General features: G+C 45.4%; 1 protein-coding gene across 1 annotated transcript in view; it reads left to right on the top strand.

Annotated features, from left to right (window-relative positions):
• PAPPA (pappalysin 1) overlaps positions 1-27,890 on the top strand; it is a 180,656-nt gene that overhangs the window by 84,171 nt on the left and 68,595 nt on the right. The window contains exons 8-10 of the mRNA XM_064727455.1: positions 6,591-6,719; positions 8,259-8,350; positions 20,605-20,801. Of these exons, the coding sequence (XP_064583525.1) occupies positions 6,591-6,719; positions 8,259-8,350; positions 20,605-20,801 (418 nt within the window). The remainder of the gene's footprint in view (positions 1-6,590; positions 6,720-8,258; positions 8,351-20,604; positions 20,802-27,890) is intronic.

Genomic DNA, 27,890 nt, shown 5'->3' with positions numbered 1-27,890 from the left:
TATAGGTTTGCTACTTACAAAACTTAACAGTCCTTGCATGAAAAAGAGAGGAGAGCAGTATGTGTAAAAAAAATGTTCAAAATCAAGTGTGTTTAAGGTCCTAAACAGGACCTGGGTTTCAGAGCAGAGGTGCTACAGGCAGACATGTAATCCTGCCCCAGGGCATCTTGTGCAGGCATGGAGCTGCTCCGAGCAGCAAATGCACCTCAGAGGGACAGATGAGCAGCTGAATTGCAGTGGTTTAAACCTGCAGTGTTTTGCTGAGTTACTTTAGTTTTACACCAATGGAAATGAGAGCAAAGCTGCAGACTAATTGCCTGGTTTGGATTTGTGGTGATTATGAGAGTTGGTGGTGGCTTTGGTTCCTAGAAATATTCTAAGGATCAAAGGATATTTTCCTTTTCTAATACACTGGATCCTTTAACCTCTGACTTCAGTGCCAAGCCCATGGGTTATTGCATAAGTGGGTAAGGTGACTGGTTTAGGTGTTTGTTAAACTTTCTGACACAGCCAGAAGCAAAAGTTGAGTCTGGGCTTCAGAAAGCACAGAGTCCTGCTGGTACAGAATGTACCCACCCAGTGTCCAGCTCAGATTATCTGTTCAGGCTGTTTGCTGCTCCATCGTTCTTCCTTGGAAACACCCAGTTCAGGTTTGAATTTGGGAGCAGAAATCCACCATACAATCCCCAGTCTCCCATCCATCCCCTGAGTATTCCTTTAGTACTCCAACTACCTTGTTTTGTAAACAAATCCTGTGCTTGTAAACAAATCATAAAAGAGCTGGAGGGCACAGAGCACACCCGTGGCCCCTGCTGGCACTTCTCTCCTCATAGAGAGAGAGAGAGAAAAGCCTCTCCAAGGCTGTTTCCTTGGCATTTGTGTCTTCTGAGTCAGCTCAGTATCTGAGAGAGAGGCAAGAGAGTTGTTTTGAGGCCTTTGCACCTGCCATGTTGCTGTGCTTATCCAAACAGGGAGAGCTTGGGCCACAGCTGAAATAACAGCCCGGCGCAATTCGGGATTTTTGACGTCCTCCTTGTGTTTACAGCATCCCACCCCTCCTCTCTCCAACTGCAGAGCCAGGCAGGAATTCTCTTCATTATCTTCTGCCGTGCTTCTCATGCCATTTTTATTAAAAAACGGCAGAGCAAGGGGGAGCATATGTGTGAGAGGAGACAAGAAGAAGAAAACAGTTGTATTTGTGCAGTCAATGGCAATGAGGGGGAAAGAATGGAAGTTGGGGAGCTGATTTGTTTGGGTTGTCCTAAAGTGACCTTGTCCTCCTAGCTCACTCTTTATCAGCTGTTTTTTTGGAGCACCTGAGGATAGTGAAACCTATAAACACAACGGTGTTGGTGGATATTTGGGGTAATTCAGGACTTGTGGAACTGGCACTTTTGGAGGCTGTGAGCAGCATGTGGGGACAGACTGGACAGCTCCAGGGCAAGGGATGGTGTAGACCTTCAGCTCTTCTGTTTGTGGTTGTAACCCAGTCCACCCTGGCAGCTGATCTAAAGCATTGCAAGGAGGGAAGATGTGGGGTTGATGCTGTTTGCTGCCAGCAGATTTCCTGTTTTGCTCGGCAAGGCTTCCTTGCTAGAGGAGGAGAGCAAAGGTGACGGTGTTAGAGGGAAACGGGGCTGTCACCAGCAGACCAGGGCTCATTCTGGGCTGCAGAGAGGTGGCAAGGAAGTGTCATCTTTTGTCTCAAGTGTTTGGTGGCTGTTTAAGGTCAAAGACAGATGGGTCCTTCATGAGGACACCTCAGGTGTAGAATTTGCCTGTTTCACACAACACTGGCTGTGATGGTCGTAATTTAATTGGGGATGCTAAAGCCTGTGTCATCTTGTCCTTAAATAAGAGGAACACTGTCTGCTTTCATTGCTGTCTGACCATTTGTCTTTTCATAGGGCAGAAGCTGGGTTCAGCCTTAAGGATATTTTCAATTCTGTTGGAAACGAGTCTTTGCTGTATAAGAAACCTCCTGCCATTATTTGTAGTATTAAAAACATATATGCCATGGCAGTAGGAAAAGAGGCATAGGATATTTGCTTTCCCTCAATGCTTTCACTGCATCTCAGGTGTGTCCTCAGATGCTGAAACCCTACAGCATGCATAGGGCAGATGTGGTTGGGGCAGGAACCCAAGGGCATGACTGTTTCTTCTGTAAATTCAATAATCCTTTAAACCCACCTTGGTCTGAGTAAAAAACAACTTCCCACAGGTATAACTTTTCCCATTAAGTTTTCCAGGAACACCCAAACTGAGAGCAGAGGTGCCTCGCCTGGGGGGGAGAGAGAGAGCAAGATTAACTCCACTGCCCAGCCTCCCCAGTAAAAACAGGAAAAGAATTAGAGGGTTCTATATTCCTGACCCTGGATCACTTGCCACAACAGACAGGAAAGTTGCCCTGGTGGTATTTCACACGGCACATCCTAATTCCCCCTCTAAGCAGAGGGCTTGAGTCATTGCTTTTTAATAAGGCTGCCTCCCCACAGGCGGAAGCTGCAGCGATCAATGAGGCTTACTCAGTTCTAGAGGAGGTCATAAAAAGACCATAGATATACATTCGAAGAGGGTTTGTTCACATCCTTGATGTTAAAGATGTTTTCTTCTCCCTCAGTTCCTTAAGTTGCATCTCACAGAGCCACTGTGCACCAAGTCCTGCCCAGCAGCAAAGTGGAAAATGTCCCTTGGTGCTGTCACTGTGTCACCAGCTCCCATGGCAGGTGGGAGAGAAAATAAATGGTCAAATATCATACTTTTATCACCACTTGGAGCAGAGCTTGTCTTGCTGACATCTCCAGATACAGTCTGTGTAGGGGGACACAGTATGGGTAAATGAAGGTAATGTAGAATGTAATCTTAGCCCACAATGAGGTGCAGCTGGACCCTATTACTAAAGGTTAGGATCAGGCCTGATGATAACAGGCAACACCTGGAGCCAATAAGAACTAGTGGCATAAAAGAGTGGATTGGTGGAGTCAGATGAGTCAGGTGGTGGCTGCTGCAAGGACCAGGAACAGGCAGTGCTCAGAGGAGCTGCCTATGGGAAACATCAAGGAGGTATGGAATTCTGAGGACATGGAACCCTTGCACCATAGTGGTAAAAGAACCCTTGATATATAAGACAACATATAATGATAATAGAGCTGTTGTAATATATAAGACAACAAGTTTGAACTATCAGCCTTGGTGTCCTATAGCTATAGAGAGGGGATAAACCCCCAGTTCTTGCATTCCTCCCTCCCTCACTATGGGACTGGATTATTGCCTGGGGTATTGCACATTTCATCCCCTTAGCAGCTATATTTCTCCAAAATGTGGGCACTGTGAAGGAACGCTGAAACTCCCAGTTGCTGCCAATATGACACATTTAGCAGTTCAGGAGGATATAAGTATCTCACGTTCCAGTTGTTGAATCGTGAAATGCCATATGCATCTCAGTCAGCTTTTTGTCATACCTTGAGTCAGGCTGGGGTTAGCTGAAAGCATAATGGCTTCAGTTTTGAGTTTCTGAGGTGTTTTTTTGATGTTCTAGTCCAGCCACATCTCCAGCTCTGCCTGCATGGTGCTGAAGAGCCCCTCTGGAGCAGACATCCCATTTCTGAGCTCCTCTGGGCACAGCTGGTTTTGTTGGTGCTGCCCTGGATGTCACATCCTGGGGCTCCCTTGCTGTTCCGTAGGGCAGGGAAGACTGTGAAGCTTCAGGTTGCTCAGAAGGGGATTTGGGATGTGGATGGGGAGGATTTGCCCCTCTGGAGACCTACCATTGCTCTACAGGCACCACATGGCTCCAGACATTTGTCTTTCCTTTCTTTGTATTTTAACCTAAGACAAGGATATTGGGGTATCATGAGCATAAATTACTTATGCTCTTATTTTCTACCCATACTTCAGAGGAATAAGGGGAACCAGACAGTGCAAATAATGTGTAAGAAATTTTGTTCACCTTCTTTTTGGAGAATAAATGGGTTTGGTTAGAGGTATTTTGTGTCACTAAATTTGAAGGGTCATTTGCCTGTCACAATACAAAATTCCAAGAGCATTCCATCCTTTAGCAGGTTGCAGTTGGATATCTCCCCTCCCTGATGTGCAGCAGGTGACAAGGTTAGAGCACAGCCCAGTGTCACAAAGCCAGCAGCCAATGCACTCCATACAAAGTTTTCCATGGTTAATCCATACAATTAACTAGGTCAGAGTTCTCCCCACCTAATAACTTTCACTTCCAATTTTCTGTCTTATTCACCCATGTACACATTCATCTCCAGCCACCTCATAATTCATAAACACCACATTCTCCCTTGTGCTTGATTTGATTCCAGGCTTTTGTCCACTGTATTCTGCAAACTTCCAGACAAATGTGAGCTTCTCCTGTTGGCCCTTTGCTTACATGTGCACACAAATACTTCCCTCCAGTAAAACCCATGTGCAAGGCACATTCACTGCTCTTAGCCTGCCTCATCACCTGAGGTATTGGTGGAAAGGACACCAAAAATCAGATTCTGCAAACTCCTATTTTACACTCAGAGCCACAATCTCAGTGCATCAGAAAGCAGTGTGGCCTTATTTATTTTGCTGCTGCCCCAACTGTTCATTTGTTACCATTTTCAAAAATTGAATTTTTATATTTTTTTGTGGTTAGCAGATCCCCAGTGACAAAATCCACATTTCTGCAAGTGTACTTGTTAATCTTAAATATTTTACAAATGGTTTTGAGACAGAACTTGAGAAATAACTACTCTTTAATAATCAAAGCTTGGCTCTGCTTTGATTTCATCAGTATATATGAAAACCTCCCATCTTGGTAAGTGGATTTATCTGGGAGCGAAATCTAGAGGAAAACCCTCATTATTTTACTACAGTGTGTGTTTGGCCACTTTACTCACTTCCTATAATTTTTTTTTTTCCCTCCCAGAAAAACAGTTGCTTTAAACAAGCCCCAAGGGGCAGAAGTTTGAAACTTTTCACTTTGATTGAATAAACAGTCTTACCAATATCTGGGTAGGCATCTCCCCAGCCTGTAGGTGAATTAAGATACTGTTTGTGCTACACAAACTCTCAAATTTAGCTAATAGGAGCCACGGACTGTTGCTGACAGGAATCAGGTGCAGAAGGAATGAGAAAGCCAGTTCTGTTTTCCTTCCAGTGAGTTGCACTCCCATTCCATTGCCATGTGCAGTAACAGAGAGTCAGATCCCAGTGCTCTTGGTGCGCAATTCATTCAATTCCAGTTTCTTTTGGAGGCACAGTACCCATGAGAAACAGCTTTGTTGTAAAATATAATGTGGGATATTGGAGTTTAAGTCATGCTTGTTAATTTAATGAATGTTGTAAGGAGATACTTATTTCATGAACCTGAAGATTTCAGTAACTCGTTGATATCCACTTCAATAGCTTTGCTGCTCTGCACAGTAGATTTATCTCCTCGTAGTACACACTTCATTAGTAGATGCTTTTTGACCAAGTTCCTGTGACAAAAAGCCATGTATATTGCTGTCAGTAATTGGGGCAATGTGAGCTCAGTGAGCAGAGGACTGGCAGGCCTGGGGAAGAGCTGGGTTGCCTTTCCTGCTCTGCAATTAACCTGATTGATGACTTTGAGCAAATCATTTTGCCTTGGCCACTCCATGGCTTTACAAATCTGCACAATGAGGACAACAAATGAGTTTCTTTGAGGAAGGTTTTGAGTTTTGGTAGCGTAAAATACATTGTGAAAGAGCTAAACATTTTTATTAGGATTATATTATTCCCATATTACATATGAAAAATATTATTCCTCATTTACAAATGCACAGGTTTTAGGTAATTATGGCTTTGCATAAATATGTAACACTTTGCTAATTCTTTATGTGAATATTTCAGTGTTAATACCCTGATCCTGTGCTGTGGTGTGGATCCTATTTTTTGCTCTGGAAGAAACTAGCTATTTAACTCTTCTGTTTTAATGCTTATAAGTGATGTGGATAACTTATTTGTCCATCACTGAAACATCCTCAGCTTACACTAATCCAGGCTCCAGGTGCTGTTAGATTGAGCTCAAGGCTGCTCAGGAAATAATGAGTATTTATAATAATAATGAAGAACAGGGTATTTTAAATTCCTTAAATGAACAGACTTGCTGGTAGTGCTGTCCTTGATGTGGAACAGAAGTGCCCAAGGCTGAACACAGTGAGGCATAGGGCTGGTTCCTCAGGTGTTGAAGCAGTGCTGGGGATGCTCTCAGTGTTTCCCTCTGCTCATGGTGAGGGTTGGCACTGCCACGGTGTCACTGCAATGCCATCTCTGCAGCAGGCGGAGATGTAAGCAGCACCTGACCAAAATAAGGGTTTAGCTGTTGGTGGTCAAGAACTGCACCTGTTTCAGAGTCATACATAAATCAAGCATAGACAAAGGTAGTGCTGATTGTGCTGAAAAAAAAAAAAGACACTCAACCAAAAATTAATCCCATCAAACCAAGGTAGGACTGCTGGGAGGAGCTGATTGAGCTATACCTTGCTTTTTTGGCAGCCAAACCCCCTCCAGTCCCTCTTTCTCTGCCCTTTGCTGCTGCCTTTGTTGTGTGAATGACTGCCTCTCCTTTTGTCTGGCAGGGAGCTGAGCGACGGGAGCACGTACAGATACCAGGTGGTCGTGGTGTCCGGGATGGAGGAGAGCGAGCCGTCCCCTGCCCTCGTGTATATATCTGGGAGTGGATACTGTGGAGATGGGATTATCCAAATGTAAGTCTGGAGAGAGCAAACAGATAAATCTGGGCACATCTCCTCAGCCAGAGTCTGAGGCTAGGAAGGAATTGATGACCTCTGGTGTCTCCTTAGGTTAGGCTGGCTCTCATCTGTAGATAATGACTCACGTGCTTGATGATTACCGGGATGATGACATTTAATTGTACTGTGGGCCCTTCTCTCCTGGCACCAGGAGATACAGACAGAGATACAGATAATGGAGTCCAGACAGCAGGATCGATAGGCAAGGACGCTCTGTGCTGTTTATGCTGTTTGCCCGTGTATCTGTATCTTTATACATGGATGTGACATTTCCTGGAGCTGGAAAAACTCACACAACCTTCAGTGCTGCCCCATGTGTGTGGCAGCTGGGTAAAACCCTGCCACGTGTTGGGGCCAAGGTCCTGGTGCTACCCCTTGTTTGACTGACCACCAGAGCTGGGATGCATTTGGAAGTGATAGATTTGGCCTCGGAGGGAGAGTGCTGGGAATTGAATGTTCTCAATCAGCTCCCCTCTCTCACCAGTCCCCAGGCCACTGAAAATGTAAAACAATCCTTCTCGACTATGTTAGAGTTTATTCCTTTACTATGTTGGCCCTTAAGGCTGATGCTTCAAAGCTTCCTGGCATTAGGTAATTTAATTATTTAAACTATGGAAGTAACAACAAGCAAGTGCTTAATCCAGCCAGTATTATTTGCTTGAAATAATGCTGATCAGCAATCACACAGCACAACTCTGTCAGATGATATACCTGGCAGCAAATATTTGCAGGAAGAAACCCAACAGGCAAGGAAAGCAAAGAAAACAATCAAACAACAAATGAATCCAGGGCAATCCTGGAAAGAGAGGTGGAGAAAGACAGATTAATTTTGCTTTACATAACTTTTCTGCTACTGTTATGTTTGCACATTCCTCAAACATCACTTGTGGCTTTGCAGCAAGTGTCAAACAATAGCTGAGCTGCCTCAGGAGCGAGCAGGAACCAGACTGTGTCACAGCTTGGTTGGTTGTGGCCCCACTTGCAGCTGTGGCAGCCCCTTTCTCATCTGGTTCCCACTCTTCTCCCCAGCCATGTGGGCTGGCACGAGGCAGGGCTCCATCCACAACACCCCTTGCTCCCTGATGACTGCTCTCCTCCAAGTTCTGCCACCTGGAATAGCCACACTCCAGGCTTTATGCCTTGTCATTCCCATGCTGGGGTCACAGTCTGGCCCTTCCAGATTTAACACAAAGAGTTTCAGAGATTCCTGATCTCTTTTTCCCCACCTGCTGAGCTGCAGCCACACCAGCTATGAAGGAAGTTGCTCATATCCTCATCAGAGGACAGCAAGTGGTATCCACATGTGCAGGGCGAGCCTGTGAACCGGGAATGATGAAAAGGAGGAAGTCAGAAGGCTCTCTTAAGGAAGAGATATTTTGAGGGTGGGCACACAAAGCTGCTGTAACAGATATTGGGGCTTTGGGGTTCTTTAGAGGGGTTGCACAGACCGTCAGGTTGATGCTACTTTGCCAGCTGACTGCTTTTTGCCTGCAGAGAGCTGGGGGAAGAATGTGATGACATGAACAAGATAAACGGCGATGGCTGTTCCCTGTTCTGCCTGCAGGAGCTGTCCTTTAATTGCATCGGTAAGTCTGGCCCAGAGCCCTCAGACCCACGGTGGGCAGCAACCCAGTGCACAGCACAAGGGAAAAACCAGCAGTGCTCTCAGCATTTCCAGCTGAAGAGTTGTCATGGGAGAGAGAAAAAAGGTGGAATTTGTAGGTTTGAAAGGTGAACATATCTTCCCAGCTTCTGGTCATTTTGATGGGAAATTGGTTCTGCTGGCTTTGAAACAGCCCAGGACTTAGGGCTAAGTCAGCCATTGTGGGACTGATCCAAAGCCCATTGAAGTCAGTGGGTGGTTTTCCACTGGCTTCAATAGGCTTTAGATCTGACTACGTGAGAAGACATGAACTGATTTTTTTCTGGTAAACAGGAGGAGGAGTGAATGGGGAAGGGACTGAGACCAGAAGCAAGTCCAGCTGAGGTCACACCTCCTTTGAGTTGCAAATCAATATCTGAGGATCAAAGGTCTGGCTAATCCCCTTTTTCAGAGGTGAAAACTACTTAATCAGATTTCATTTGCAAGCCTGGTTTGCTCTGATTAGCAAAACCTGTAAGCACAATGGCCGGAAGATGCTCGAGCTATCGGGGCTGCAGTTTCGAGCTTTACATATTTATTAAACTCTCTAGGAATGCTGGGGACAGAGAAGGGAAATGGAGACCAATTTACACTGCACCTTCTGTGGACTAGCCCCATGTTGTGGGGTTGCTTTTTCCACCCAGGGATCTATGAGATCTGGTAAAGAACAAAACATGCAGAGCTTCAGGAACCAAAGTTAATGTTTATAATGGGTCGGCTTTTTCTCAAGACATTTTATGAGGTTCCTTATCTGGGCTGCCCAAGCAAACACCCTGCCCCATGTAGTGATCCCATGCCTTGAGCTCAGGGCATCAGTCCTCAGCAGATGCTGTAACGTTTGCAAGTCTGAAATTTGCTCTTTTTGGCAATTTGACCATTATCTCTTGTGCCTGTAGAATGGACCTCACAGGCACCATGTTTCCCTTGAGTGGTAAGCTGGGGACTGCTTGGCTCATCACAACAACTACATTTTTACTTCAGCTTCCCACACTGTGAGTGAGACTTGAGGCCTGATTTGGTGCTGTACTTATTTACATATGTAAATAGTTCTATTGAAATCAGGGATATTTATGGTCGAGACTAATTGTGACAACTGGTGGTCTTGAAGTTACATTTGTGTTTCAAGTAACTTGCTGCCTTAGAGCCTCAAGCACTGCAAGATTTTAGTCATAATATTTTGAAAGTGGGATAAACACTTACGCAAATGTTTTGGGTTCCCCAGACATCAGGCGTGGTGTGAGGCCGGTTCCAGCAAGGCTTTGGGCTGGTGCTGGGTGGTTGTGTCTGTATCGCCCTGCTCCACAGCAGGGCTCAATTCCTTGGTCCAGGTCTGTGCTTTGACTACATATTCATGTTTTATTAGGATATGACCCAGGTTATTCCCCTGTGCCCATCAGTTTTCCAGAAAACCAGGTGATGTGGGCTGGGTGGGAGCTGCAAATGCTCCATATTAGTCCATGGACCGGAGTAAGAGTGGGGTGTCCCAAGCCTTGGACCACACAGTGGTGTCCTAGGGGTATGCAACACTCTGATTTATGCCTTTTTATATAAAATCATGGAATTGGTTATGTTGGGAAAACCTTTAATGGAGTCCAGTTGTATCATCCACCCACCATCATCCAACCATTCATCCCCCATCCAACTCCAGGAGCAGCAACAGAGCTTGCTGAGAGTGTGGGACAGAACTGCCTGACTAGAAAATGAAGCAACTAAAACATACAGATTTTTCTACTCCATGACAGAGGAAGTGGGTTTTCAGATTTGCTTGTGTTGGATAGGAGAGGGGAATTCCAGGGGCAAAAAAAAGTTGTTTGTTTGTCACGGGCTTTGGAAGGTTGTGGTTTGCACAGATCCTGGATTACAAAACAAATGATATCAAATTCCTTGTGAAATATTGAATACAGGGACTCAGATGAACCAAATTATCTGAATCAAGGAGAAGGTGCAGGAACAGAGACCTTAAAAATGTTTGGTTGTGTGACTTTATGGTTGTGCTGTGGTGGTGATGGGCTCAGTGCTTCTGCAGGGTCTGTGAGGGCAGCCCCACTGCTGTTTTCAGGCAAACACTGCCTTCAGCTCTCTAGGACAGGTATAGAGGAGCTAATACCTGTGAAACTCATCCTTTTGGCTCTGGTGGTAGCTGGACCACCATGAATTATGACCCCAAGAGCTAAGGAGACACCACCAGTTTGTCTTTCAGACAAATGAACACTGCTGATTTATATTCTGCTTGGTATATCAAGCATTAAAATCTCACCAGAAAGTATAAAGATGTTGGAGAAGTGAGTGGCTGTGCATATTACATAATAAATAATAGTAAAAAAGACCAGAAATTCAGCATTCTCCACAATCTAACAATATCACACCTAATCCTCTGCCTTAAGCTGAACAAAACTCTTCTTTGATATTGGTGGGGTGTTTTCCTGGAAAATACAGAATTCTTGGGTGCCCAAGAATTCTCCTGTGTTTCAGGAGCACAGAAAAATAAGTGTAATTTATTTCCATGTTTACAAGGCTAACACATGTTATAATCCTGTAGAACAACAAGCAGTTATTTCAGAGAGTGTTATTTTTTCAGTGATGTTCTTGTTGTATTATGTAGCTCTTCAGAGCCCCGGGAATCACTCCCCTTCACCAAAGAATTCAGTGAGCCTCAAACACATGTTCAGAGGCTTTGTTGAATCGGGGGCCTCAGGGTTTGATCTTGCAAATGCTTTCTTCCAGGCATGTTTCTGAACTACCACAAGGCATTCTTTAGACTTCAGCAAATCTAACCACAACAGTGAATGCAATGCTTGTCACAAATTGTCTGCAGGATTGGGTCCCACGTGGCTGGAAAGAACTGCTAAACATTTTGTTTGCCAAAGACGGGGCTGAAGGGGCGTCGTGGGCGGGTTCCAGAGGAGGAGGTTTGATAGCAAAGCCCAAGTGGGCTCCTGCCTCCTAAAGCAGAGACCACGCAAGGCACCTCGCTTGGTAGGAGAAAAATACAACAGAGCCCGCAAGCACCACCAGCCTTTAGATTCAGAGCCATGAATCACAGAATAATTTAGGTTCAGAGGAGTCTCTGGAGGTCTCTGGTCCAAGGAGGGCCAACTTCAAAGTTAGAGCCAGCTTCAAAGTTGGAGCATGTTGCTCAGGGTCATGTTCAGCTGCGTTCTGGATATTTCCAGGGATGGAGGCAGCCTGTTTGCAGGTGTCCCTTTGCCTCTCTCACTCCCTTTGCCTTTTAGGATCATGGGGTTTATGGGCTTTTTTAATTGGTCCAACTTTCCTTTGACTAAATGACACAAGGCTCTCAAGACACTTTGCACTAGTGCCTGTAATAAAATTACACTTCTTTTTTTTTTTTTTTTTTTGTCTTGCTTTTGTTTTTCCTCCTTCTTTCCTCTCTAATCAGATAACAGTGGATCAATCTGCTCTGCCAGGGAGGAGGGGCGCGGGGGAAGGAAGGAGGGAGGCAGGGAAGAAAACTGTGTGGTCTCACTGTCAGGCTGTCCTGGCCTTCTCCAAGCACAAAGCCGAGCAACAGAAAACAGAAAAGATTAATAGCATTTTCTTCCTGCAACATGCTGAAGAGCGACAGTGAGATTAATTAATTAATTAATGGAAGCATCTGGCACTGCTCCTTTTTCTAAGTTCTGCAGCACTCTCGCCCTTCCCCACAGTCAAATTTATCATCTCTACCTTTTCTCCCCCCTCCCACAGCCGCTTCCTGTAGCGGATTTTGCCTGTTTTTTATCTTTTCCACACAGAATTTGATCCCATGGGGAAAGTTTCACTTTGCCTTTTGATGGGTAGGAGACAGGTGATTCCAAACCATGCTGGTATGACTGATGCACCCTTCTCCCACCCCTGGGCCGCTTTCCTTTCACCTTGCCCTGATCACTCGGGGGATAACAGATTTTTGCGGTTACCGCGGATCTCAGCCAAGTTCAACCCGACGAGTCCTGTGTGAAACAGACCCCATTTGTGAGAGTTATGATTCACAGTGGTGGGAACCCAGGGCTCAGCACTTGATCCATTCCCAGAGGAGTGCTGAGAAATGGGTGTCTGAGGCACAGCTGAGCACCTTGTCCTTGGCGTGCACTCTCCCACACGCCAGCGCTGCACACCCAGATAGATGTGGGACATTGAAAAAGAGCCCGGCTTTCATTTGCATTCCTTTTGTGGAGTGGGATGTGCATTATGCATTGATTTAGCTCACCAGTGCTGAAGAAAGAGAAGGATATAATAAAAAAGATGCAGAGATCAATAAAAAAGCGAGGGAGGGGGAGAGAAAGTAATATGAAAAGAGATGAGTAAAGACTGATAGACACATTGAAACACAGCTGGGAAGTAGCTCCAGAACTTCTATCTCCCCTTAAGTTTGCCAGGTAATTTATAGGGGTTTCAGACACATCTTATTGGTGCTATTATTGCTATATTTTATCTCCTTTGCTTATAAGGGACTCTTGGCTAAAGCCTTTTTACAGCAAAACAGGGCAGAGCTTCCACTGAATTCCAGATGGGAGTGGTCACCCTGAAGAATGGGAATGTTTCAGGTTAGACACACATCTCAGTGGTGTGTGGGATCAGGGCCTCAGGGATATAAAATACAAAGAAAAGACACAGAGCAGAGGCAAAGAGAAAATAAATATATCTAGCTCTTGAATTTACCACCAACTTCTGGCATGCTTGAAACATTAGTCACCAGTGGTTGCTCTGGGAGAAGTATGATTTTAATTTGACAATGATCCTTAAACACCTTTTCTTTTGCTCCTGCTTGGTCCCAAATGTTTTTCTGCTACCTTACAAATCTGGATCTGTCTTCCTCCTCCTCAGAGGCCTCTCCCTCCAGCTGTGAGCCTTACCTTTGTGGGAGCTCTATCCTTTACCTCTCCCATTATCCATAAATTAAGCATAGCACTTTCCCCTAATCTTATTGTTTGGCGGGCTGCATTGCATTCAGGGAAATGATTAATATTCATGAGCTTGCTATCTCTGTTTGGTGCATAATCCTCTGGGGAAATTGCAGTGTTAAATGAGTGACACAAACCTAATTTTATATGTCTTTTCTTTCCTTTCTTTCTTTTTCCTTTTTTCCCTTTCTGACAGAGAAGTAATGTGCTTAAAATAAATTGATGGATGACCATCCATATTCATTGTGGGCATGCTTTGAGAGCTCTCCCATCCTCTCCCCCTCCCTTCCTCATACTACTGCACAGGAACACAGCTTTGGCTGCCCAAACCGTGGCCCCATGCAGCAGCTAATGGTGATTTTGCCTTCTTTCACCAGCATTAAATAGGCCTTGGCTGACCCTGCTGAGGGCTTTCAGTAGAACAACAGCATGGGAGAAACAGAGCCACCTTGCAAGAGAAACTCAGCATCTCCCAGGGCATCAATAAGGTGAAAGCATTGACCAAGGAGCTTGGGAAAGAGTGTTGCTGTTGTTAAAGCAGCTGAAGTTCTATAACAGAATTTCATGGCAAATAGTCATGAATTTACTGGCCAGGGTTATTCAGATGATATTTGTGTGACTCCTTCAGCTTAAGGCAAATACTTTGAAGCTGACTGTTTCCTGCAGCTTGCAGAAGTGTGGCTGCATGTTCTGAAATGTCTAAGCACTCATTTGGCAAGTCAGTAATCACAGCATCCTCGTAAAGTCTCCTAAAGTGATTTTCAGACTGTCATCGTTAATAGTGCAATCCTAGGAAGGCCAGCTGAGCCACAGAGCAGAGAGAGCAGACATCTCAGGCAGCAAAATACAAAGGACAGATGCTTTTTTGTGGGGGAGAATGTGGGCTGGAGTGGTATTTGCCTGCATATTTCCCTAGGCCAGTGACTCCAACCCAGCTCAATCCAGCTTTAGTTTTTAGGACACAGCTACAATGAGAGTCCAGCAGGAGAACTACTCCTCTGCTTGTTGCATCCCTCACATTACTCTCTGTGGATCTGAGAGGCTTCCACAGCTGGTCATGCTCCCATCCTGAGAGCATCTTTTGTGACTCAACAACAACTGTGCTCAGAGCACAGTTGTTGTATCTGTCTGAGCACAAGACCTTTCTTTGCAGGAACATCAAACTACATGTACAAACAAGCAGGTTTTTTTTCCCTGGGGAATGGCACCTCTGGGTTTTTACTCTTGTGTTCCTCCTCCTAAACAAGTGTGCCAGGCGTCTCAAAGGGCCATGCTGTCCACCTTTCTCCTGGTCATAATGGTTACTCCTTTGTGTGACAGAAACCTCAAGACTTTTAGTTGAACAGTTTCCAAGTTAAGCTGATAAATCTGCGTAATATCAAAATCTTCTTGGCACTGTCTTATCCAACCATCCAGGGAAAGAAACAAGGTGAGGTAGGAAGAGAGGAACAATATGGTGTAGTGCATCTGTTACCATCCTGGTTACCAGGGGTTGGAAAGGGCTGTGTTAGGTCTTGTTGGCCATTCCTAGTTGCCAGGTAGAGATATCTGTGTTGGTCCTGTTGGCCATGCCTGGTTGCCAGGGTTGGGGATGGCCACTTTGGCAGTGATAGCTCAGACAAGGCTTTTCTACCACTGCCAGCCACGGGAAATATCCTTTCTCTTAAGTGGCAAAGACTCATGTTCTTGGAGGTGAAATATCAAATTTCAGTGCCGGGCTCTGCGAGGGAATTGTAATTGTATCTGTCTGCAGCAGGCAGATCAATTGCATAATTCTGGTGCTCCGACTGCTATATCATAGCGAGGAGCCGAGTCCCACCACACAAAGAAAGCCAGTCACGCCCAGGAATGCATTTCCACGAGCAGCTGAATTACCAGGGAGCCTCACTCTGCAAAGGCACTATCCCTGCCTGCTCTGCTCAGGAGATGCTCAGACACGATTGTCATATTCCACGGAAAGAAAGCCTCCTGCGAGGCCCCTGGATGTTCCGCAGTAGATTGCGACACCCACGCTGCCTTCGTTTCCAAGGTGTCTGTTTTATTTCATTGGAGGAACACGTCACCATTTATTGATATGTGACTTTATTCTGAAAGGTCTGCCCAAGCTCCATGTAATGGTTTTCCTCCTTTCAATCAGAACATCCAGGAAGGAAAGTAACTCTTGAATATTTTACTGTAGCAGGAAATGTCTCTGTCTCTGCCTTCTTCAATATTAAAGAAGAGATTAGCAGATATCCTGGAAGCAGGCCATATTATTCACTCTCTTCCCACTGAAGCCAAAGGTGAAACTCCCATAGAAATAAATGGAGCAGGTTCTGCGGTCACTCAGCTGCCGAGTTCATGTGATCTGCAGTGGAATTATTTCCCTTTTTGTGATAGAAACCTCTGGATACATTTCTCCTCCTCTGTGTGAACATAAACACCAGTGCTGGAGATGCCTATTAAGTGACGTGGTGGTAAAACCCTGCTTCTGCAGAAGCTGCTGACTTTGGTGAGCCTGGGGTTTGGCCTTTACTGTGTCTAAAAGCCTGCACACCTCTGGACAAACCTTTCAGGGGTTAAAATTCAAATCTTGTTCTGTTCCAAAAATTTGTTACTCCGAGACAATGCTTCTGCATTTTTGTCCCCTCCTCTTCTTTTCCTTTTTTTTTTTCTGGACAAATAGTTATGTGGCATAAGACTTGTTATAGTTGGAAACATCCCTAAGTAAACAGCTGAGCTTAAAAATACTCCTTTTTTTTGTCTGGCCTTTTAAAAAAATGGTAGTTACTGCACAAAAAGAAGACTATGCCGATGCCAATCACTGCGTCCTGGCTGAAAACAGGAAACTGCCCCCAGTGTCTGTCCCCAGCACTTTGAGGACCCTGCTTGGACATTCAAAGCCTCATCTGAGGATGTGCCCTGTGCTATGAACTGGATCTCTTGATCTCTCTTTTTTCTTTATTTCATGAAGTGGAAGGCTGCCCATCACAGATAAATGTATATCCTGCCTGTCTGCTTGCTGGTCTCTATAAGTCTTCACTCATTTTGCTGATGATTTTCCAGCTTCTCCTCAATCTGGTAAAGGAGATGGGGAGCTACCTGCTTATCCAGGCCTGCTCTTGTAGGTTCTTCCCAGTGCTCACTAAACCACCTGTGTTATCCCAGGCATCCTTTCATTTCTGAATCCCAGAGGAGGGTTCTGTATTTCAGCACAAAAAGCTGCCTCTTGCACTGTGCTCAGGCAGCTTAGGAAGCAAGGAGAGATGGAGTTTGCATAATTTTCTGGTGCAACACACAAGAGCCCCAAGACTATTTTGGATCTTAAAGCCTGACTTCAGGAGTTAGCAGAACAGGTCTTGCCAATTTGTTTCCTCAAGTCACACTTCTCCAGGTTGGTGCTGCCACAGAGCTTCCTTCAAGGTTTCCCAGATGTCACAGAAATCTTTGCTGAACTGGAGAATGCCTTTTCCCAAAACAAGGGCAAGTCAGGAGCTTTGGTTTGGCCTTAATGTTTTTCTGCCTTCAGTGAGGACTTTCTAAGGGAAGAGGAGCTAGGGCTGCCTGAATGAAAATGTGTTCCCTGAGTTCAGCTCAGCATCCTCCAGCATCTGTTGTTAATTCCCCAGAGATGCTCTCTCCTACTGCCAGGTGCTGTGCCTGCAGACATTTTACTGTTCTAGATTTCAGCTGGATTTCCAGGCAACTGCTTTTTAATTTTTTGAAGTAATTTCTTCCTTGAGGACAAATCAGATATCCTCTATGTTCCTTTCTTCCATATCTCCTTCAAATCAGATTCATCTTTGGAGAGCAAAATCCATGGTGTTGATGAGCACAGTCTATGGTGCAGGTCATGGTGCAATCCCTGACCATTCCCAGGTCTTGGGAGCCTCTGGACCTCTGTGGAGACAAAAATTAGCTCATGTTGCCAAGGCCACAAATGCATTTAGTATCACAGTGGTTAAGAGAAGAGAACAGAAAAAGCATTTTGCATCATTATAGGAATAAAGCCATTAGCTACTCATTCCTAGAAATACACCACTCCTGACACTGTCCTCTCTGGCTCTGAGCCTGTAGGACTCTATGAATGTAACTGAGCTCTGTTCCCACCACTGAAGAAAGCGTAAAAGCCTGTTAGTTTTTATTTTGTAAGAGCAATTGTAGGAAGAAACAATCTGGTTGTTCTTTACTTTGCTTATGAAAATGTAAAGCTCAACCTGTAACCCGCCAGTCATCCAAGACCACCAGCAGAATCCAGAGTCAGAGTTGGTGCTCAACACTTGAAGGAAGAACCTCTGCTGATTTTTGGCAACCCACAGAGTGATGAACCCCATTTGGCTGTTGAAGGTTGATGCCCTCATGTCTGGGAAGGATTTAATGACAATCCCCTGTTTGCCATCACTCAGAATTGGGATGCCCACTGGCAGGAAAGGCCTTCCCCTCCTCTCACCAGCACTCCCCTCAATGCAGAGCACTGCACACTGAGTCAGTAGTGAGACCAACAGATCTTCCTTAAAAGTAACCAGGGTTGTAAAGCCAGTTTCCCTCATCATTTTTCAGAGCACACAAAGGCGAGTGGGTGCCTCATCTCTCAGCTTCTGTGCATGACATCTATGCTGTCCCATGGATGTGGTGGCTCTCCAGGGCCAGCACAGCTCCAGAGCTCATGACAGTGCAGTTCAGCAGGACTTGGTTAATCATTTAGGCAGCCCCCATTAATTCAGACATCTCAGGCTCTCTGTTCGGTTCCTCCCTCGGGTTTTGCAGACTCTGAGCAGACAGATTTATTGGGGTCTTAGGCATAATCAGGAACAAATTAGCCTCTGTTAGGATCACACACTGTCCTGGATCACAGCTATTCAAAGGCTGCTTTCCCCTCCATGTGAGTATGAATTAAGTCATCGGGCTGAAGCAGGCCATGAGTATTCTTTTATCCTAAACACATGATCTTATCAGGAGCCCATTACGTTTATCACCGCATTAGGAGGGAGCGTTTGGAGCCAGCGCAGGAGTTTGTTGCTCTATAAATGCTGTGCTTACTTCAGTGCCTGTCATGGAAAGAAGTCAGTGCTTTGGGAAGGCCGGGGAACACTGTCTAAAGGCATGTGCCTAAAATTAGGCTGTGAGTTAGTGGGTGTTTGCATGGGGGGTGGCTGAGTCGGGGATGTGCAAAGGGAGCGCCCGTGCGTTTGTGTGTCAGTGTTTCTGTCAGCGTGGGTGTGCAGCAGCCTGGTGATGTTTCACTGTACGTGTGCGTATCTGACTCTGCATATGTTTATAGGCTGAAGGTCAGGTCTTTTTAACAGGGTAGGTATTTTCCTTTCATTCCCCCCACTGCTTTTTTTCAGAAATAAGCCTCTTTTCATAAAATGACAAAGAAATGTGCTTTTTTTCCAAAAATACATATTTGCATCTGTTTGGCGTTTGGTTTTGAGGATTTTTGATTGCTGATCTCAGTCTTTTTGGGGCTGAATATTTCTCAGAGATTTCTGTTGGGCCTCTCACTCTAACTGGGACATAGTGGGTAAGCCAATTAATTGTATCCTACTGTCCTGACACCTGACTTATGCCTTGATATGGGAGAGGAGCAGAACAGGAGATGCTGCAGAAGGATAAGGTGAGGGAACCAAGAGTTTTTTCTCCATGGCCATGACAGGGACATTCTCATTCCACCCATCCCTTGAGCTGGCCAGACACAGGGCACGGCTCTCCCAGGGATGAATGAGCCCCATGGGGGTAGCACTGGTGGGTTGCCTTAGGGCCCATCAGCACATCCACCCAGACACCCCAGGAGCCATTGTCATCTCTTGTCTGGGAAAACTCCCCCAGGCCCTCCTCTGAGCTCTTTGAGGGGTGGGATGTATGTTTGGTGGCTCCCAGACAAATGAGGATGTTAAGATGTGACATGTAAGGGCAAGAAGTTTGGCCACCCTGGGAAAATTCATTCAGGACTGCACTCATACAGCTGAAACAGTTCCAGACTTGTGCTTCTTTTCACCAGCTAGGAGCTCTGGCCTGTCAAATACACAGTTGCCTACATTTATCCATGTACACAAGTTGTCCACAGAGGCTGTGATGAAATCAAACCATAATGGCATTTTTCCCTGATAGACTTCTTTATTCTTTCAAAGCCACCCTCTCTTAAAGACCTAGAATCTTCCACAGGAGGAAAAGGAGTGAAAGTCATTAAATAATTGACTAGCAATAAACTGATGTTTTCTGGCTCATGATGGTATTTCACTGTGTAAACCAGAAGAAAAAAAAAAAAACAGGGGATTTAGTAGATTGGAAGTAGCTCAAAATTGAGCAGCCCTTGGATTTTCTGACACCTAGCTCATGATAGTCCAGTGCTACCGACAGGATTCTCCTTAGGGATCCTTTCCATCAGTCCAGCTAGCAGCTCTGGCTAATTTCCTACCGTTTTTTTCAACAGGCTTATTTGCCAGACAAAAATACAACAGGCTGTCAGAACTGGATACCTCTGGGGACTGGCAATGATAATACAATACAAAATAGGATACCAACAGGTCAAAGGTTTCCATTTCACAGAGTACTCTAATGACTGAAAGTCATTATTGCTATGCAGTCTGTTTGAAAAGAGTAGATGGATCTCAGTTCAGTTTTTAATGGGCCAGTGTTACAGAAACAACCTCAAAAATTTGGCATCTTTGTTGGCAGTCTCATTAGAGAAGCCACAGAATAAATGGGCAAGGATAATAAAGTCTCCTGCTGCTTTTGATCCTTTCAGGTCAAATCTGAGTCATGTTGGTTGAAGCCGTGTGTTTATGTGGCAAACTCACCCTCACACTGTGTGTACTGTATCTGCCTTGGATAAACAGATCTGTTTGGCCCTTTGGTCACTACAACTGTGAACTTGGCAGTTTCACCATCTCTACAGCCACAGTTGCTGTTGTTGTTGTTGATTTGCAGATATCTTTTAAAAACAAAAAAAGGGAAACATTTTAGACCAAACCCTCCACTGGCATTTTTCCATCCCAGCTGGTGGAATTATGCCAACACCCACATTTGCCTCTCTATGTATTTTCTGTCTCTGCTTTCTTCTATCTCTTTTGAAAGGAGATAGATGAAAATAAGCAGAACCCCCCTAACATTAGGAAATATCTTCAGGGAATTGCCCAATACAAAAGTTGGCTATTGTTGCTTGGCTTTATTTAAATCACCTTGGTATGACCCAGAAGTGACCAATGCTTCCACTCAAGGTGACCTGACCCAGCAGATACACAACCACTGATGGTATCAGGACCTGGGAGCTACCCTGCAGACACATGTAGATTGTTTTCTCTGTTTCCCCATGCAGATGAGCCCAGCAGGTGCTATTTCCACGACGGCGATGGAGTCTGTGAGGAGTTTGAGCAAATGACCAGCATCAAGGACTGCGGCGTGTACACTCCCAAAGGCTTCCTGGACCAGTGGGCTTCCAACGTCTCTGTCTCACACCACAGTGACCAGCAGTGCCCAGGCTGGGTGGTCATTGGCCAGCCAGCAGCAACCCAGGTAAGGACAGCATGTTCCTCTTCCTCTCCTGGAAGTCCAGGAAGAAGCAATGCTTCTTGGAGCTCAGTGGTCAGTGTTCAGGGGTGCTGTCACCCCTGCCTGCTCACTTGTTGCTTCACCAAGGATGGAACCCTGGCAGCAGCTTCTCTCTTTCTGAGCCTGATTAGTAGTGATGAGTTGAAATTCAGTGCCAGTCACCCAACTGGAGCTGGCTGAAGTTGTGGCTGGGTTGATTCAATGAGCTGTGCAGGAGTCACCTCTCCCAACCATCATCACCTCAGAGATAGACGGGCTCCTCACAGCAAGCACAGGGAACGAGCTTGTGGCAATGAGTTCTGAAGGCTAATGCCGAATAATACAAAAGAGCGTTCTTTCTTTTTTAATAGTTTTGTGTTTTCTGCCTCCCAGTTCCATAAAAGCACCCTATTGTTCTATTCTGAGAAAGGTCCTGTCCATTCCCAAAGCCATTCATTAGCTTTAACCCCCTTCTCCTATGTCTCCTTTGTAACATAAATAGCTCCAGTTACCATAACTTTACCTTTTGTGTCTTTGAGAGAATTAGATCCAAATGAGTTAAAAAAAACCACATTTGATAGATGTCTGGAAAACAGAGCTGTTCATGATGCAGATGCAGCAGTTCAGATGCAACCTGATTTGGGAAGGCCCACGTTGTTTGTTGATGATTTTTAGAGGGAAAGGCTCTTCATATATAAGAGCTGCTTTGTATATTCCTCCTTCAGCCCTCACTGTTATCCCTAACTGGAGACAGAGAACTTATCACACTAATCAACTTTGGCTGACTTTTGGTTGGATGCAGAAAAGTTTTTCTAAGAATCTAATTATCCAAGAGGTGTCTTGAGTGGGCAGTGCAGAGAGGAGTGCCGTGTCACAGATATGACAAACAGATCTCTCTGTGAATAGTAAATGTTAAGCATTTCCAGTTGGCTTGCAAGAGAAAACATCTTTATGCAAGAGACTTGGCCTTGCTCGCATTGCACAAGTCTGTAACAAATTAATGACCAGGTCAGTTCTAAATGCACAAAGCGTGGTTAGCTGGCAGAGAATCAAGACAGAATCCCAAGCGCAGTATTGACTTTTTGTCATTGTCTCATTTATTATTTCACACTGTAAAAGGACCTTTTCTCTGGACCCTTGCTTGTGCCTTCACAACTTCTTTCTCATTCAAGCTCCCTGTGCAGAACAAAGGCCAGTGGCTCCAGCTCAGGTGCTGCTTTTTGGGCATGACCCCAGGCATTCTGTCCCCCTGCAGCTGCTCCAGAACTGCCCTGGTTTTCTCTGAAGCACTGGTAGGAGCTCAGACACACCACACAGTAGGTAACATATGGTCCTGTGGTGGAAAAACCACCACCACGCACTCACACAACACAAAGCCCTGCTGTGTAGCCACAACTCAGGCGTGTTTGTTGTACCCAGATGAGATGAAGTTGTCACAGCCTTGTTTAAAAAAAAAAAAGGCAAAAAAAGCTGTTGTATTTATAGGCAGAGCAGTGGCATATCACACACTGGCAGAGTGAATGGGAACATGCCTCCTGTTATTGCCTGGCCCCTGGGGAGATAACAGTGTGCTATTTACTTCCAGCAAAAAGAATTTTTGCTTTAGCTCAGCTGGTCCTATTACACCAGTTTGAGTGCATGGGGTTCATTGACCTTTTAAATCATATAGATGATGGGAAAGTTTTTGTTTCCCCCAGGAACAAGACAGTTGTCTTGGGAAAGCACCTGACTTGTTGCTCTGGAGAGGTGAGGTGGGGCAGCAGGTCATCAGTCTGTTAGCTTGTGGAGATGAAAATTAACCTAAGATCTCCTCTAATCGCTGCATGTAATGATCACTGGTGTGTAAACATGTTTGGCTTCATTATCTGCACAAGCACTGAGCCTTAGGGGTTTTCTGTATTGATGAAAAGAGCACCTTTCCTCACCCAGATACCTTTCAGAGTAGGTTGTGTGCTCGCCGGTCTTGTGCAAACTTTTCGTGTTGTTGCTGGGTAGCTTCCTGATTAATCAGAGTGGTATTTCTGTTGGCTTCCCATCAGGAATGCCATGAAAGATATGTTTGAGTGCAGTGCCCAGCAATATACAGAATACATAAGCTGCCTGTTTGTCAGCCATCCCCGCCTCTCATCCCTGCCCCGGCGTTCTCAAGGCGCTTTAAAACATTTTAAGCACGTCCTGACTTAAAATGTTTCTCATCCTTAGATATCTCAACGCCAGGTTCTCTGCATGACTGTCATAGTTCTGTCAAGGCTTTTTTCTGAGGAGTTTGCATCCCAAGTTGGTTGGTTGTCGTGGTATCTCTCAGCAATATCTGCCCATGTGCCTTGTTTACCTGCTGGGGGATTGCTGATAAGCACAAGCTGGAGAGCCCTTTCTTGTTATTGCAGGGCTGTTTCTGTGACCCCTTTGCTCAGTTCACTGCAGACATTGCCCATGTCTGCAGCTGGCTTTGCCTTAGATACTCAGTTATAAGTTTGAGATGGCTCTTACATCACTTGTTAGTGTGAGGCTGCCGACTGGCAACATAGTAAGGGAGATAAAAAAGAAAGTTCTCAGTATAAGATTTGTTTTGAACAATAAAACGCTTACAAAGAATGACACAGTCTTGGCGAAGAGATACAGATTTGAGAAATGGAAAGGTCAAACAGCCCCCCCCCTTTAAACAATCGCCCTTTCTGCAGAAGCAAGACTGAGAGACAGCCACTTCTACTTTCCTGGCAGCCACCCTTCAGTGCTGATTAAGAAATATTCTCAGTACTGACAGCATCATATTCAGAGCCAAAGAGGGCCAGTCAGCAACATTGCACCAGCACAGAAATGTAAGCACCAGTGCAGGGTAGTTTTGCAGTTTGATTTCTAATCTCATGTCTTGCACAGACCTGGAAGCAGATGCTGCTCAGTACCTGTTGTCAGCTGCAGAAGGAATTCAGTAATAAGGATTTTGCTCACTCTTGAGCTGGTGTTTTCCCCTTCCTGCTTCTGCTGTGAGTTTGCAAACAGCCTCTCCTTGCACATCAGTTTTCTTTTGCCAGGTTTATGCACAGGGTGAGTGCATTAGCTCCTGTTAGTCTCTCCTGCTGGAGTCAGTCAGAGCAGGGAGGATTTGGATATTTTGCTAAGGCCTCTGGAGGAAGCCTCTGACAGGCCTGTTCCAGGAGGGATGCTGCAGCTGGGGTGAGCAGAGCACAGGCAGATGAGTGCAGGCTGATCACAGGACACTGGAGATGACATTTCTCCTTTCCTCTTGCTGGTGGCACTCCTGCTTTTGGAGAACAGATTGACCTGCAGCTTTCCTTTGGACCTGTACAACAGAGGTAAATAGGAAGGGACTAATGAGTCTTTAGGTGTCTGATTCCTGACCCTGTTACTCCTGTCACAGCCATGTGTGCTCAAGACTTGGCTCTTGGTGTGGATTGGTGATTTAGAGAGACAATCCCCCAGGAACTGCCTTTTGTTGCATTTCCACCCAGCTGTGCAGAAATTGTTTAGACCAAGCAACCATACGTGTATACATATATATATAAAAAACTTTTTTTTTTCCCTATGCCATTGTTTGAGCTTGGGTTTCCAGTGTATGGAAAAAGCCACCCAGTTCAGGCACAGTTAACAGAACGGGGACTCTTTCCCAAGGCTGCTGGGCACAGACAGATCCTGGGATTCGTTTTCATTCCCGGACTAAAGAACACACCCTGTTCTCCTCTGGGTACCCCACAGGGGCTTCTATGGAGTAAGAAGTTGTGGAAGAGGATTCTTATTACATCTTTCCCACAAACAGAGGCCCCCTCCTGCCCCATTACCATTCCCACAATTGCTCTCCTCCAGACTTGCTGCAGCAAACCTTCCACCAGCAGCTAAGATGTCTAGAATTGCACTATGTCTGGAATAGCCCACAAAAGGAGAAGACAGGAGCACAAAAATATCCTGACTACTAAAAGAAATAACGTGGTAGAGCAAGGGCTCCAAGAGTGGTAAGAAAATACCATAAGAAAATTAAAGAGAAATATGATGAAGTTCTCTGCCATGCAGTTTTATTCTGTCTAATAAATATAATGCTGAAGATAATTCCCCAAAGATCCAGCAGAGCCAGCAAATAGAGTAATCTTGAACAGGAGTGGAAAGAGAGGAAACCTGCAACTTTTAATGGAGAAGCCATTCCTTTCCTTTGGGGTGATCTTGCTGAGAAGAGGGAGGGTGTCTGTCTGTCGGCTCTGCAAGTGGCCCTTTTTGAACTTCCCAATTCACAGCCAAGTCCTGTTGCTCTTCAACGGTAAGAGTTTTGTTGTGGTTGGAGGGATAAAAAAATCCCCATTTTTAATAAGATGATTTGCTTTGCAAATGTCTTTGTTATTTATAGCCGAGCCAGACTTTGAACCACTAAGCTCTGGAGGATGAGGGCAGAATCCCACTAAGCAAAACCATTAATGGAGGAACCATGAGTGATCAGAGACCAGTTCTGGAAAAAGCTGAACTGGACACTGTGCACAGGCTGTCACAGGAGGAATGTAGGTTTGCTGTGCGTGGCTGAGCTCATTTCCAGTACTGGCTGATCCACTAAAGGGCCTCAGCTTAGGTTACACAGTCTCCCAGTCTAAAGTTAGTTCCAGGGGTCCAAAATTTTGTCTTCATTTCCCCTGGAAACTACAGACCAGCCAATTTGGTCTTTTGCCTGAGGCTGGAGAGCTGCGTCATGAGCCTGGCCCTGACTGTCATGCAAAATCAGGCTGGAATGCTCCTTCCTTGGATGAAGTAATGATACTTTTCATATTTTTCTTTTTTTTTCCATGTGCAGTGATTAATTAAGCCTTATCACAGCCACATTGCTTGGTTTCTGTTCTGTTTAATAGAGGTGGAAATGGGAGCATGGAAAGGTAAAGCTACTGTTTGAGGATTAGACCTCAAAATCCTTCAGAGACATTGCAGGCACTGGGCATTACTGAGCCTAAACCTCCCAAGGACTAGGAAGTTCAGGATGTCTTGAAAGGGAAGTGTTCCTATCTTGGATAAAAAGAAAACTCTCAGGGCTTGCTGAGAGTTTCTGCCTAGGAGCAGAGACCTGGAGGGGTTTGAGGTCATTAAATCTGCATTCTAGCTCTGTCAGCCCCCTCACATCATCCTGTTTGGGAATTAATCAGTCTTGATCCTAGCACAGTTTGGCTGTTCAAAAGGACTGGAAAACTGTCTCACCATCTCCTTTCTTTAATGGCTGGAATCATTGCTTCCCACCTGACTTGCTGGGAAAGCTGGATTCTGCAAATTTTCTGCCAAGGAACTCCACTGCTCCTTATTTGCACGTTTGCTTTGCTGCTCTGCCTCACTGGAGGAGGTGGTCCATGCCGGAGGTGAGGGATGCTACAAGGATGTGTCATATGCCATCAGTGCCATGACTCAGGAATGATCTCAGCATTCTGGGGAGCTAAATGAAATGAGAAATGGGATTTCTAGGTAGGCTGGCTTGGGAAAGGCTCATTTTCAGAGAGTTGGCTGAGGAAGAGCATTATCCTGAAAGTCACTTCGGAGCTGGTTGGAGGATGCTGCCCCTCACCTGGCTGCCTGCTCCCAGCCAGGACAGACAGGGATCCCCTCCACCCCAGTGGCTTCCAGGGCTTTTCTGCTCCTGGCTGGAGTGAAGCTCAGACCCCATGGCTGATGTTGTAGCCTCTGGCTGATTTGTGTAAGGGGAGGATGGAGAGAACACAATAAGATGTCAGAGGAGATTCCAAGCAATTTTGACAAACACTCAAGGGATATATTTTTTTTTTTCTTTCCACTCCCTTCCCCCCCCTTGGTTTTTAGAATAATTTTTCAAGAGCACATATGCAAGTCATCTAAGGGAAACAGAACAGTGAGTACCAGGGGCTGGTACACTGTGTTCCCTTTGTGTACTGTAGAGAAAATAGATAAAAGAAACAAAGAATGATGCAGAGAGCAAAGCAGCCAACCGTACTCTAAGAGAGGTTCAATCTGACTTTTTCAGAGATGAAGGTCAAACCAAAAATCCTCAGGTGCCGGAAATTGGTCCCATCTTCCTAGAACCAAGGGAGATTTACCACTAATGAAACGAGAGCAGAATTCCATGCCATTTGTTGTTTCTAGAAGCAAGAAGAAAGGCAAGAAAGGAATATTGTCCTGGGCAGCAATGGGGATTATGTGCTCCTTTAGGAAGTAAATTACCATTTTATGATCATATCTGCTGTACACCCAGCCACCCACCCAGATTAGAGGCATCAATAGAGAACAGCTTGGACCCCCCTGGCATTGGCGAGCCGGGCAGCCGGACCCCCCGACAGAGGCTCTGCTCATTAACATGCACTGCTCTGAAAGGAGACCCCCCCTCCTCGGCCCTTGCCCCTCAACCTGCCACTCTCCCCGCCTGCTGCTGCTGCTCACAAGCCTTGGGATGCAGAGCATGTCCAGCCGTGAGCGTGGGATAGCTCCCCTGCATCCCATCCGGGTTGTTTGTCTTGGGTCCCTCTCCATTCAGAGCAGAATGATTTTTGCATAAATGCACCGACACGTCTGCTTTGTTCATGCATGAAGGGTTCTCGGCATTTCTCATCCCGCCCCCCATCTTCTCCCTGCTCCCTGGCATGTGGCTTCACCAGCTTTTCCTTGATTTCCCTGTGCAGCAGCAAATAAACCTGCCTGAAGCAGTGCCAGGAGACCCAGCTCAGTTAAAAACACCCAGATAGATCTAAACCCAGCAATGGGATGGAAAAGGGTGCAAGAGCAAAGCCATAATGGCTTTTACACTGTAATTTGGTTTCATGTTCTGCACAAGGAAACATGTCAAATATGTAAACAGAGCTCTCCAGGGTTGTAATGTAGCTACAAAACCACGGATGTACAGGCAGGCAGGGTGCTGCTCTCCAGCAGAACGGAATGCCATCCCCGAAACCACACGGTCATTTCTTTAAGCTGAAAGTAAACTTTCTCATGCCAGGAGCAAAGAATTTCTTTTTTTCTTTTAAATGAAGGATTGTCTGCACCACTTGTTTGGAGTACCGTGGGCATTTTAGCCCACATTGTCATAAGACACCTCGTATTTTGAATGCCAATGAATTTCAGGGCGTTCAT

The sequence above is a fragment of the Zonotrichia leucophrys genome, chromosome 17 (genome assembly GCF_028769735.1).
Source record: "Zonotrichia leucophrys gambelii isolate GWCS_2022_RI chromosome 17, RI_Zleu_2.0, whole genome shotgun sequence".
NCBI classification, from domain to species: domain Eukaryota; kingdom Metazoa; phylum Chordata; class Aves; order Passeriformes; family Passerellidae; genus Zonotrichia; species Zonotrichia leucophrys.
Note: the sequence above shows the minus strand (reverse complement) of the source record. Positions and strands in the feature narration are given on the sequence as shown.